The sequence below is a fragment of the Kogia breviceps genome, chromosome 3, assembly GCF_026419965.1.
Source record: "Kogia breviceps isolate mKogBre1 chromosome 3, mKogBre1 haplotype 1, whole genome shotgun sequence".
Classification (NCBI taxonomy): domain Eukaryota; kingdom Metazoa; phylum Chordata; class Mammalia; order Artiodactyla; family Physeteridae; genus Kogia; species Kogia breviceps.
In genome coordinates, this window is record NC_081312.1 from 93,303,928 (window position 1) to 93,317,423 (window position 13,496).

The window sequence follows — 13,496 nt, forward strand, 5'->3', positions numbered from 1 at the left end:
AAGTGATATTATTTGGAGCAGAAAGGAACTCAGAAATCAATTATCTCAATCTGCTCATTTTAGAGCACATATTTCATAGGCAAACTAAGGCACAGAGAATCCAAGTGCTTTCTCCAAGGTCACACAACTATTAGTGGCAGTGACAAGACCAGAACTTGGGCTCAGACTATTCCAAATAGGTTTTCGTTCTGCCACTGTGGGGGACACATTAGAAGGAAAAGGAACCTGGGAATCTAGCCTTGGTCTTTAAAATAACAATCTTAAAAATCATTAAATGAAAAATGCCAATGCACTTCAAAGAAAGAGTGTATACGAAATACACTTCCTTCGTGAGGACGCATGAAACTGCACGTGTGCAGATGGTAAGCCACTATGAGCATTTATTATTCATTTCGACATAAAAGGAAATCTATAAAAGCTGACCATAGCTCCTCTGGCAAAGAGCAGGATTTACTACAGACTTTATAATTGGATACAAGCATGAGAGGTCCTCAGAATCAAAGATGAGTCAGTAGGATACATTTAAAATAGAGCCCACTTTGACCACAGCTCCAGAAGGCCCAAAGCATTTTGTGGTGTTGTGCCCACATGCCACTACTTCCAGTCAATTTCCCACAACTTGACATTTCAGTTTCCTGACTGTTCTCCAAAACAGGGGTTTGTGCATTAAACTTCCCTTGTTTCATCATAGATAGGATTTTGGAAAGAGAGAAAAAGAAGCTCGTAAAAATTAGTGGGGATTTAGAGCTGGTGATTTTGTTTATTGTTAAAAATACTGGTGATGAGGAATGTCAACAGAGGAACCAAGATGGCAGACTAGAAGGATGTGCTCTCACTCCCTCTTGCGAGAACAACAGACTCACAGTTAGCTGCTGGGCAATCATCGACAGGAAGACATTGGAACTCACCAAAAAAGATACCCCACATCCAAAGACAAAGGAGAAGGCACAATGAAACTGTAGGAGGGGCGCAATCACAGTAAAATCAAATCCCATAACTGATGGGTGGGTGACTCACAGACTGGCGAACACTTATACCAAAGAAGTGCACCCACTGAAATGAAGGTTCTGAGCCCCACATCAGGCTTCCCAACCTGGGGGTCCGGCAACAGGAGGAGGAATTCCTAGAGAATCAAACTTTGAAGCCTAGTGGGAATTGAATGCAGGACTTCAACAGGACTCGGGGAAACAGAGACCCCACTCTTGGAGGGCACACACAAAGTAGTGTGTGTATTGGGACCCAGGGGAAGGAGCAAGTGACCCCAGGGGAGACTGAACCAGACCTACCTGCTAGTGTTGGAAGGTCTCCTGCAGAGGCGGGGAGTGGCTCTGTTTCACTGTGGGGACAAGGACACTGGCAGTAGAAGTTCTGGGAAATACTCCTTGGCGTGAGCCCTCCTACAGTCTAGCCCTACCAAAGAGCCCAGGTAGGCTCCAGTGTTGGGTTGCCTCAGGCCAAACAACCAACAGGGAGGGAACCCAGCCCCACCCATCAAAAGTCAAGTGGATTAAAGTTTTACTGAGCTCTGCCCACCAGAGCAACAGTCAGCTCTACCCACCACTAGAGCCTCTCATCAAGCCTCTTAGATAGCCTCATCCACCAGAGGGCAGACAGCAGAAGCAAGGAAAACAGCAATCCTGCAGCCTGTGGAATAAAAATCACATTCACAGAAAGACAGACAAGATGAAAAGGCAGAGGGCTATGTACCAGATGAAGGAACAAGATAAAACCCCAGAAAAACAACTAAATGAAGTGGACATAGGCAAACTTCCAGAAAAAGAATTCAGAATAATGATAGTGAAGATGACCCAGGACGTCGGAATAAGAATGGAGGCAAAGATTGAGAAGATGCAAGAAATGTTTAACAAAGACCTAGAAGAATTAAAGAACAAACAGAGATGAACAATACAATAACTGAAATGCAAACTACACTAGAAGGAATCAATAGCAGAATAACTGAGGCAGAAGAACGGATAAGTGACCTGGAAGACACAATGGTGGAATTCACTGCTGTGGAACAGACTAAAGAAAAAAGAATGAAAAGAAATGAAGACAGCCTAAGAGACCTCTGGGACAACATTAAACGCAACAACATTCACATTATAGGGGTCCCAGAAGGAGAAGAGAGAGAGAAAGGTGCAGAGAAAATATTTGAAGAGATTATAGTCGAAAACTTCCCTAACATGGGAAACGTAATAGCCACCCAAGTCCAGGAAGTGCAGAGAGTCCCATACAGGATAAACCCAAGGAGAAACACGCCAAGACACATATTAATCAAATTGGCAAAAATTAAAGACAAAGAAAAATTATTGAAAGCAGCAAGGGAAAAATGATAACATACAAGGAAACTCCCATAAGGTTCACTGCTGATTTCTCAGCAGAAACTCTACAAGCCAGAAGTGAGTGGCACGATATACTTAAAGTGATGAAAGGGAAGAACCTAAAACCAAGATTACTCTACCCAGCAAGGATCTCATTTAGATTCAATGGAGAAATCAAAAGCTTTACAGACAAGCAAAAACTAAGAGAATCCAGCACCACCAAACCAGCTCTACAACAAATGATAAAGGAACTTTTCTAAGTGGGAAACACAATAGAAGAAAAGGACCTACAAAAACAAATGCAAAACAATTAAGAAAATGGTCAGAGGAACATACATAGAAATAATTACCTTAAACGTGAATTGATTAAATGCTCCAACCAAAAGACACAGGCTTGCTGAATGGATACAAAATCAAGACCCATATATATGCTGTCTACAAGAGACCCACTTCAGACACAGGGACACATACACACTGAAAGTGAGGGTATGGAAAAAGATAGTCCATGCAAATGGAAATCAAAAGAAAGCTGGAGTAGCTATACTCTTATCAGATAAAATAAACTTTAAAATAAAGAATGTTACAAGAGACAAGGAAGGACACTACATAATGATCAAGGGATCAATCCAACAAAAAGATATAAAAATTATAAATATATATGCATCCAACATAGGAGCACCTCAATACATAAGGCAACTGCTAACAGCTATAAAAGAGGAAATCAACAGTAACACAATAACAATGGGGGACTTTAACACCGCACTTACACCAATGGACAGATCATCCAAAATGAACATAAATAAGGAAATAGAAGCTTTAAATGACACAACAGACCAGATAGATTTAATTGATATTTATAGGACATTCCATCCAAAAAAAGCAGATTACACTTTCTTCTCAAGTGCGCACAGAACATTATCCAGGATAGATCACATCTTGGGTCACAAAACAATCCTCAGTAAATTTTAGAAAATTGAAATCATATCAAGCATCTTTTCTGACCACAACACTATGAGATTAGAAATGAATTACAGGGAAAAAAAACATAAAAAACACAAACACATGGAGGTTAAACAATACATTACTAAATAACCAAGAGATCACTGAGGAAATCAAAAAATACCTAGACAAATGACAATAAAAACACGACAATCCAAAACTTATGGGATGCAGCAAAAGCAGTTCTAAGAGGGAAGTTTATAGCTATACAACCCTACCTAAAGAAACAAGAAAAATCTCAAGTAAACAATCTAAGCTTACACCTAAAGGAACTAGAGAAAGAAGAACAAACAAAACCCAAAGTTAGCAGAAAAAAAGAAATGATAAAGATCAGAGCAGTAATAAATGAAATATAAACAAAGAAAACAATAACAAAGATCAATAAAACTAAAAGCTGGTTCTTTGAGATGATAAACAAAATTGATAAACCATTAGCCAGACTCATCAAGAAAAAGAAGGAGAGGAATCAAATGAATAAAATTAGAAATGAAAAAGGAGAAGTTACAACAGACACCGCAGAAATACAAAGCATCCTAAGAGACTACTACAAGCAACTCTATGTCAATAAAATGGACAACCTGGAAGAAATGGACAAATTCTTAGAAAGGTATAACCTTCTAAGACTGAACCAGGAAGAAACAGAAAATATGAACAGACCAATCACAAGTAATGAAGTTGAAACTGTGATTAAAAATCTTCCAACAAACAAAAGTCCAGGACCACATAGCTTCACAAGTGAATTCTATCAAACATTTAGAGAAGAGCTAACACCCATCCTTCTCAAACTCTTCCAAAAAATTGCAGAGGAAGGAACACTCCCAAACTCATTCTATGAGGCCACCATAACCCTGATACCAAAACCAGACAAAGATACTACAAAAAAAGAAAATTACAGACCACTGATGAATATAGATGCAAAAATCCTCAACAAAATACTAGCAAACAGAATCCAACAACACATTAAAAGGATCATACACCATGATCAAGTGGGATTTATCCCAGGGATACAAGCATTCTTCAATATATGCAAATCAATCAATGTGATACACCATATTAGCAAATTGAAAAATAAAAACCATATGATCATCTCAATAGATACAAAAAAAGCTTTGGACAAAATTCAACACCCATTTATGATAAAAACTCTCCAGTAAGTGGGCATAGAGGGAACCTACCTCAACATAATAAAGGCCATATATGACAAACCCACAGCAAACATCATTCTGAACAGTGAAAAACTGAAAGCATTTCCTCTAAGATCAGGAACGAGACAAGGATGCCTACTCTCACCATTATTATTCAACATAGTTTTGGAAGTCCTAGCCATGGCAATCAGAGAAGAAAAAGAAATAAAAGGAATACAAATCAGAAAAGAAGAAGTAAAACTGTCACTGCTTACAGATGACATGATACTATACATAGAGAATCCTAAAAATGCCACCAGAAAACTACTAGAGCTAATCAATGAATTTGGTAAAGTAGCGGGATACAAAATTAATGCATAGAAATCTCTTGCATTCCTATACACTAATGACGAAAAATCTGGAATAGAAATTATGGAAATACTCCCATTTACCATTGGAACAAAAAGAATAAAATACCTAGGAATAAACCTACCTAGGGAGACAAAAGACCTGTATGCAGAAAACTATAAGACACTGATGAAAGAAATTAAAGATGATACCAACAGATGGCGAGATATACCATGTTCTTGGATTGGAAGAATCAATATTGTGAAAACTACTATACTACCCAAAGCAATCTACAGATTCAATGCAATCCCTATCAAATTACCAATGGTATTTTTTATGGAACTAGAACAAATCATCTTAAAATGTGTATGGAGACACAAAAGACCCCGAACAGCCAAAGCAGTCTTGAGGAAAAACAAAAAAACAGAGCTGGAGGAATTAGGCTCCCTGACTTCAGACTATATTACATAGCTACAGTAATCAAGACAATATGGTACTGGCACAAAAACAGAAACATAGATCAATGGAACAAGATAGAAAGGCCAGAGGTAAACCCATGCACCTATGGTTAACTAATCTATGACAAAGGAGGCAAAGACATACAATGGAGAAAAAACAGTCTCATCAATAAGTGGTGCTGGGGAAACTGGACAGCTACATGTAAAAGAATGACATTAGAATACTCCCTAACACCATACACAAAAATAAACTCAAAATGGATTCAAGACCTAAATGTAAGACCAGACACTATAAAACTCTTAGAGGAAAACATAGGAAGAACACTCTTTGACATAAATCACAGCAAGATCTTTTTTGATCCACCTCCTAGAGTAATGGAAATAAAAACAAAAATAAACAAATGGGACCTAAGGAAACCTCAAAACTTTTGCACAGCAAAGGAAGCCATAAACAAGATGAAAAGACAACCCTCAGAATGGGAGAAAATATTTGCAAATGAATCAGCGGACAAAGGATTAATCTCCAAAATATATAAACAGCTCATGCAGCTCAATATTAAAGAAACAAACAACCTAATCCAAAAATGGGCAGAAGACCTAAATAGACATTTTTCTAAAGAAGACATACAGATGGCCAAGCAGCACATGAAGAGCTGTTCAACATCACTAATTATTAGATAAATGCAAATCAAAAGTATAATGAGGTATCACCTCACACCAGTTAGAATGGGAATCATCAGAAAATCTACAAACAACAAATGCTGGAGAGGGTGTGGAAAAAAGGGAACCCTCTTGCACTGTTGGTGGGAATGTAAATTGATACAGCCACTATGGAGGTTCCTTAAAAAACTAAAAATAGAATTACTATATGATCCAGCAATCCCACTACTGGGCATATACCCAGAGAAAACCACAATTCAAAAAGACACATGCACCCCGATGTTCACTGCAGCACTATTTACAATATCCAGGTCATGGAAGCAGCCTAGATGCCCATTGACAGACTAATGGATAAAGAAGTTGTGGTATACATATATACAATGGACTATTACTCAGCCATAAAAAGGAACAAAATTGAGTCATTTATTGAGACATGGACGGATCTGGAGACTGTCATACAGAGTGAAGTAAGTCAGAAAGAGAAAAACAAATATCGTATATTAACACATGTATTTGGAACCTAGAGAAATGGTACAGATTAGTTGGTTTGCAGGGTAGAAGTTGAGACACAGATGTAGAGAACAGACCTATGGACACCAAGGGGGGAAAACTGCAGTGGGGTGGGGATGGTGGTATGCTGAATTGGGTGATTGGCATTGACATGTATACACTGATGTGTATAAAACCGATGACTGATAAGAACCTGCAGTACAAACAAACAAACAAACAAACAAACAAACAAAAAACCAACTAATACTAAAAAAAATAAAAAATGCCAAGGGACTTCGAATCTAATCTGTCGAGGGAGGCTGGATTGTGAGCTGCTCCAGGGAAGGCATGTCCATATTCATGCATGTCCCCATGCCTAGCACAGTGCCTGGCACCCAGCAGGCACTCAGCAGAGGGCTGCTAGATGAACACAGTCTAAGTTAAAGCAATGCAATGTAGTTCTGTTTGTTATGATTTCTATTTTTGGAGAGGAGCTACCTTTAAGGTTATACTTCTTAATAGTTTTGTTCATCCTGGATTTACCACCTTCTTCTTTTTCTCCCTTAAAAAAGGGGAAAAGGGAATTCCCTGGTGGTACAGTGGGTAGGACTCCTCACTTTCATTGCTGAGGGTGTGGGTTCAATCCCTCATTGGGGAACTAAGATCCCACAAGCCATGTGGCGAGGCCAAAAATTTAAAACACAAACAAATAAAAAAAAAAAGAATGTCAAACAACTAAGTCTCATCTTGGCTCCAGTGTCTTGGGGACCATCTGATTCAGTCTTGGTAGGATTAGGATCAAGAATGTCCTAGGTACGGATTCTAGGGCCAACTTTGAAGTCTTATCAAATATATATATATAAAACACACATACACACACACATATATGTATATACATATATACAGAGAGAAACAGAGAGAGACAGCAAGACAGAGAGACAGAGAGAAGTGTGCTTATGTATAGATAGATAGGTAGACCATTTTAGCTCTAGTTTGTAGGACCAAATCTAGAAATGACAGATCAAGTTGTAGAGGGAGTTATGAACCGTACTTCTTATTCAACAATGAATAAGTGCCACCAACTATATTTCAACTCCTCCATGTACTCACTGATAGTTACTAATAATAATTGTAAAAATTAATATTCATTAAGCTCTTACAATGTGTCAGGCATTTGTCTTAGAGCTTTACAGGTTTGTTTATTCCTCATACAATCTTTTTAAGTAGAACTATTACTTTCTCCATTTTTAAAATGAGGACATTGAGGTACTAGAAGGTGAAGTAACTTGCCCAAGGTTATGGAGCTAGTAAGTGGTAGGACAGGGTCTGAATCCAGGTATCTGGAGCCAGACTAGTGCTAGAGAGGCACCATCTCGATAGATCTCCCCAAATATTCTTCCATTTCTTTCCCAACATCAACCCAATTCTGACTCATCAGGTTGCATGAGATTATATCATAGTCCATGTATTCCAAAGGAAAACATTCCTAAGAAACCAAATCAAGAAGAAAATGAAATGCATTTTTTGAAATTTGAAAATGTAAAAGTTAAACGAATTGAACAGCTTAGTTGCCTCATTTGTAACAGATGTAGCAGATCACGAGCAGTTAGAGGGAGACATCTATCTCACTGTTGTAATTTTAAAACAAAAAAAAAATGATTACACAGAACAAAGGCTTTTGATGAAATGGCTTCACCAAAGTATAAACTCTCTTCTTACCTCACATATAAAGAAATTGGTACAACTGTGTTGAGAATAATAATATATGACCAGAATGTTAAGAATCCTGAGAACACAGAGTTCTCTCCTTCATTCCGAAAGACGAAAGTTCTGAATTGGTTCCCAACTTGATTCTCCCAGACTGAATTTCCTATTGCAAGAATAATTGCCAAGCATATCAGAAACCCAAAAATCTGAAATGAGAATAGAGGTCTGGTTAAGGTTAACTTGAATCCCAAACTGGTCATATCAAGGCAATCTAACATTTCTAACTCCAAGAAATTGTCATTTGAAAAGCAAGTTATGCAAAGCTCATCTTACTTATCATTAATCATACAAGTAAAATGTAATATATTTATGTTGGGAACTTGGCTAAATATTTTACATACATTTTCTCACTTAATTCTCCCATTGACTCTCTGAGATAGGAACAAACATTATTCACACTTTACACACCAAAACCAAAATAAAACAGAAGCCCAAACAGATTATATCACTTCTTTATGGTCACAAAGCTAATAACTTCACATCCTCTATTTGTGAAGAGTGCATATATTTAAGTGGCTTAAGTAAAGAAGATCATATGTACTGATTTGCTCTGGTCAATCCCAGTTTACATCTATTTTCCAGGCGTAATATTAATAGTATTCCCTTCTTTTACCTTAAAAGCATCCTGTTTGAATGATAAACTATACGGTAACCCAAGGAATAAAAGCAAAAGGAAGAAAATATCAATAATAAAGGACTGTCTCAGACTAGTCAAGTCTCTTGGCTACAGACCCAGCTGCACAATCCTTACTTAAAGTCAACAGGAAAGATAAGGATTAATTAAAATACGGCATGACATATACTAACAGTTTTCAGGTTGCTTCTGAGGTTTTAAAAAAAGTAGGAAGCAACCTGAAAACTGTTAGCCAACTGTTACATTGTGATTAGTATCAGTATTAGCAAAGCAGACATTTTAGAGGTAAAGCAACTAGGAAGACAGCAAGGCCAGTCCCTTGTAAGTCCAAAATCCCAAACTTGGAAAGGAAGGACACAAAGTCACCAAACATATAACACCTGAACTGAACACAATGTTCTGGGGACCTTATTAAGTGTCACCGTGTTAGGAGCAGATACCAGTCACTGTTGAGGGAGGAGTGGGGCTAAAAACAGGACTTATTTCTCTGCTATTTCCTTTTTCCGCCAAGAAAGACTATTCAGGCATTCTAGGACTGCCTCCTTTATTCATTCATGGACAAAATAGGCATATAAGAAGACAAAGTTGGGGAAAACCTGATTTAAAATATATTAGTATATTAATATGCTTTAAATCAGGAAAACCTAATTTAAAGTATATTAGAAAACCAGGTATTAGAGAAAAGTAATACTGTGAATCCCCCAAATGCTACCAATTTGGTACCTGTATCACAGTATCCTCTTTCCTTTCAACGGCTAACACTACAAATTAATGGAGGTAAATTACTTTAAGAACATTAAATTTGGTGATGCTTGGTATCAAATGCCCTAATTTAGGATGAACCTGGCTTCTAATTCCCCAATGGATTGTTCAATTTTCTAGTAGAAAAAGCTAGAACAGTGCCTGCTTCACAACCAGTAAGCTTACTCTGTGGTGGATACATATACAATCCCCATGCAAGCCCTACAGGTGGGCTCAAGGCCATTTAAATGGGGAATTCTAGGAGGTGGGCACAGACTCCTTCTGGGAATGTCCCCTTGGCCTCATGGACTCTATGGGTATGAGAGGAGGAAAGCCCAGGTCTGAGGGTGACACTGAAAGTAAAACACAGAGCCTGGCCAATATTTTGTGCCCCAAAAGAGTTCATTCCCTTTTTTCCTTATTCAGGGTCCCACCATTATGTATCAGTTGAGCAAATATTTACTGAGTGCAGATTCTTTAATGTTGCTTGTGAGTCTGTGATGGGGCTGGTAGGGAAACATGGTTCAAAGTCACTGTCCTCATATTTCAAAGTCAATATTCTAAACTCAAACCTAATATAAGGAGGCAAAGCAATATGACACAAAAGTCAGATAACAATCATATCCACAGCATGAGAAAGCACGAGATTAACCGATGAAAGGGTGGGGTGTGAAGAAGACCTGACTTTGGAGTTCACAAGTGGTAGAGAAAATCATTTCAAAAAATTCAGAGGAAAGAGATAACCATGGGCCCAGGAGGTTTAGAAGTCTTCATGAAGGAGGTGAACAGTAACTTGGGTCTCAGAGGATTTATAAGCAGAACCAGCTACAGAATTTTCAGGGCCCAGTGCAAAATAAAAATGCAGGACCCCTTCTCCCAAAATTATGAAGAATTTCTACACAGCAACAACAGATCAATAAGCCAAGTGTGAGGCCCTTCTGAGTGGGGGCCCTGTGTGACTTCACAGGCCACATATCCATGAAGCCAGCCCTGTCCACAAGCTATGTAGAGAGGGCATGAGCAAATGTAACATGACCAAAAGACCAAACTACCTTAAAAATTATGTTTTGTCTTTTAAAAACAAATGGTCTTGCAAGGCCATGAAGGCCTTCATAAGCACTAACCTACATCTCATGAGAAACTCTACCAATGGTTGAGAAATCATAATCTAGGAAGTAGAAGATAGTAGAACTGGGCCCCAAATGCAAAGTCCCCAAATACAAATTCCACAAGGAGAATGTAGATTTCTGAAAGAATTCCCAGAAGGATGTAAGAAATATATTAAGATAACAATGACTAATGATAGTGCCTAATTTTTTTAAGGTAACTTACCCATAATACTAGAGTATTCATCAATCTATCAATGCTTGTCCTCTTAAACTTTGTCTTACCACTGTTCTGCATTAGTTTAGTATCAGGACCTGCAAAAGAAAAAAAAAAAAAAAGAAAGAAAGAAATAAAAAGATGTAACTTTGAAATGATTAGATGATGTATTATTATTATTATTATTATTAATTCCTACTTATATCAAATGTTCCTGAAAGGAAAATAATATGTTTGTTCAAAATAATTTGACTTTTATTAAGAGCAGGATTATTATTAAGTTGTTTATGATTCTCATCTGGTGGCTTAACAGCAATCCTGGAAATTGCAAGGGAACTGGTCCTCTTAGAAGGGGATAAATCCAGACGTAACTTGCAGCTAAAAGGTTTAAGAAATGCTATTTTTCAAAAATCTGTGTATGGATGTGCTTATAGTTTGAAGCAATTAAAGATTAAGAAGTCAGTCAAACTGAGGAATAATTTATAAATGTCTAAAAGAATGTAGTAATAAACACAATTCAGAACACAATTCAGGTCTGAATGGAAAGTTAAGATAAGAAATCAAATTATGGATGTGTTTCCCAAAAAGATGTGAGGTGCCTTTAATGGAGAAACTAAAATAACTCCAAACAATACAACAGCAAGTAATTTAAACCTTTATTGTGTATTGCACACCATGTATATAATATTCATTTTTTGTAAGGGCAAGAATTGTCTTAAATTCTGTTAGATTTATTTCAAGTAATTCTCTTAAATCCCATGTTAGATATTTACTAAGTGCCTTATTCAAGAAAATCTGAGAATATTATTAACTGCTTTAGAGGTAGATTATTAGATGATTAACAAAGAATATTAGATTATATTGCTAAGGAAACTCCTTGTGGACAAAGAAGATGCTCAATAGAAGCGACTACATTTTAATTATATCAGATTTCCCTAGTCTTCCCTCTCCACTTCATCTTTCCACAATAATCACCAATCCATGCAGCCACTTAAAAGCAGAGGAGAAGGGAAGGGGAAGAAAAGAGAGAAGCGGGGCACACATGGAATTATACGCCATTCTTGAAGTCAGGGAAGCATGGGAACATCCTTAAAAGACTCCTTTACTTGAAAGACAAATTGGAGCAAAGATTGGGGTCTCAAACAATTCACTGTCCTGAGTTGGAAATTGTACACCAGTGTCCTATTCCCAGCCACTACTGTGTAAAGGAGACCACCCGCATTTTCTCAGAATCGTTTATTAAAATCATAGGGACATTGAGGGTGGGAAGTATTTCTTTTAGTAAAGATCACAAAGAGCAAATAGAGTTTGTGATTGCTAAAAGCTGAAATATTGACAGACCAGTTTTGTGCTAAAAAATTACATTTCTTAGGCATACATACACACACAGACTAGCAAAGAATCCACTGAATGGGTTCTTAAGCACTTAATTAAATATATCCACAGATGTGGATATACACATCTCTTCTTCCCCTCATAATCACAGTCCTGAGAGAATTTCCTATACTCAACAGCCTCTTTTTCCTTATCTCCCACTCATTTCTCAAGCTAGTTTCTGGGCCAGTCACTCCACCAAAACAAATTTGGTGTTATCACCAATATCCTCCATGCCTTCTTGGACCTCACAGCAGCCTCTGACACTGTTGACTACTCCATCCTTCTGAAACACACTCTTTCCTTAGCTTCCATTTTACATGTTCTGCTTTCCCGCCTACCTCTTTGGTAGCTTCTTTTTTGTCTTCTATTATGCTCATTCCTTTCTTCCCAGCCATTAAATAGTGAGACTTCTTTAGAATCAGGCATAGGCCATCTTCTCCTTCTTTCTCAATCCACCTTCCTTGAGCAATCTCATCTAAGACCACAGTTCCAATTAACATCTGTAGGCCAAATGTATATCTCCAGCTCAGATTGACCCCTCTGAGCCCTAAACTCATATATTTAAATCCATATATTTGATTGCCTATATGATATCTTCTCCTGGTGTTTCTAAGGCCCCTCAAGTGGCCCTTGTCAAGCCCAACTTGTGACCTTTCTCCAGGGTTCCTTATCTCAATGAATGGCACCACTATCCATCCAGTTGTGAAAAGTGGGAGAAACCTAAGAGTCTAGTCTATCGCATCACTCCCACCTTAAATCCAAAGTACCGTCATCTCTCAACTGGACTGTAGTAAAAGTCTAGCAACTTTGTCTCCCCACATCTACTCTGCCACCACCCGAATCATACACTTTTTCCAGGACCCTATTTACGAACTTTAAAAATACTGTAGGCAGGAGTGAAACTTTCAAATTTAACACTTACACACATGCCATCTGCTTGAAAAACTTGCAATGGCTTCTGAGTGCTCTCAGGATAAAGACCAAAATTCTGGATACAGACCATAGGACCTGTATGATCTGGCCCCTATCCCTGTCTCTAGTCACATGTTCATCTCTATCCTCCAAGTTTTCCATGCTCTACACTGGCCTTCTTAAGTTTTTTGTTTGTTTGTTTATTTTTACCTCCCCAGCCTCATTCCTACCATAAAGCCTTTGCCTATGGCATGCCTTTTAGCTAGCTTGTTCTTTCCCTTCATATTCCTCCACTACATACTCCTGTGAGTCCATGTTCTTTTTCTTCAGAGCACTTATCTAA

General features: G+C 37.9%; 1 protein-coding gene across 1 annotated transcript in view; it reads right to left on the minus strand.

Moving 5' to 3' along the window:
• The window catches only part of ATP8B4 (ATPase phospholipid transporting 8B4 (putative)), a 142,479-nt gene that overhangs the window by 91,537 nt on the left and 37,446 nt on the right, over window positions 1–13,496 (minus strand). Inside the window, exons 5-6 of the mRNA XM_059057924.2 lie at window positions 10,874–10,962; window positions 8,119–8,312 (exon numbers count right to left, since the gene is read on the minus strand). Coding sequence (XP_058913907.2) covers window positions 8,119–8,312; window positions 10,874–10,962 — 283 coding nt within the window. The remainder of the gene's footprint in view (window positions 1–8,118; window positions 8,313–10,873; window positions 10,963–13,496) is intronic.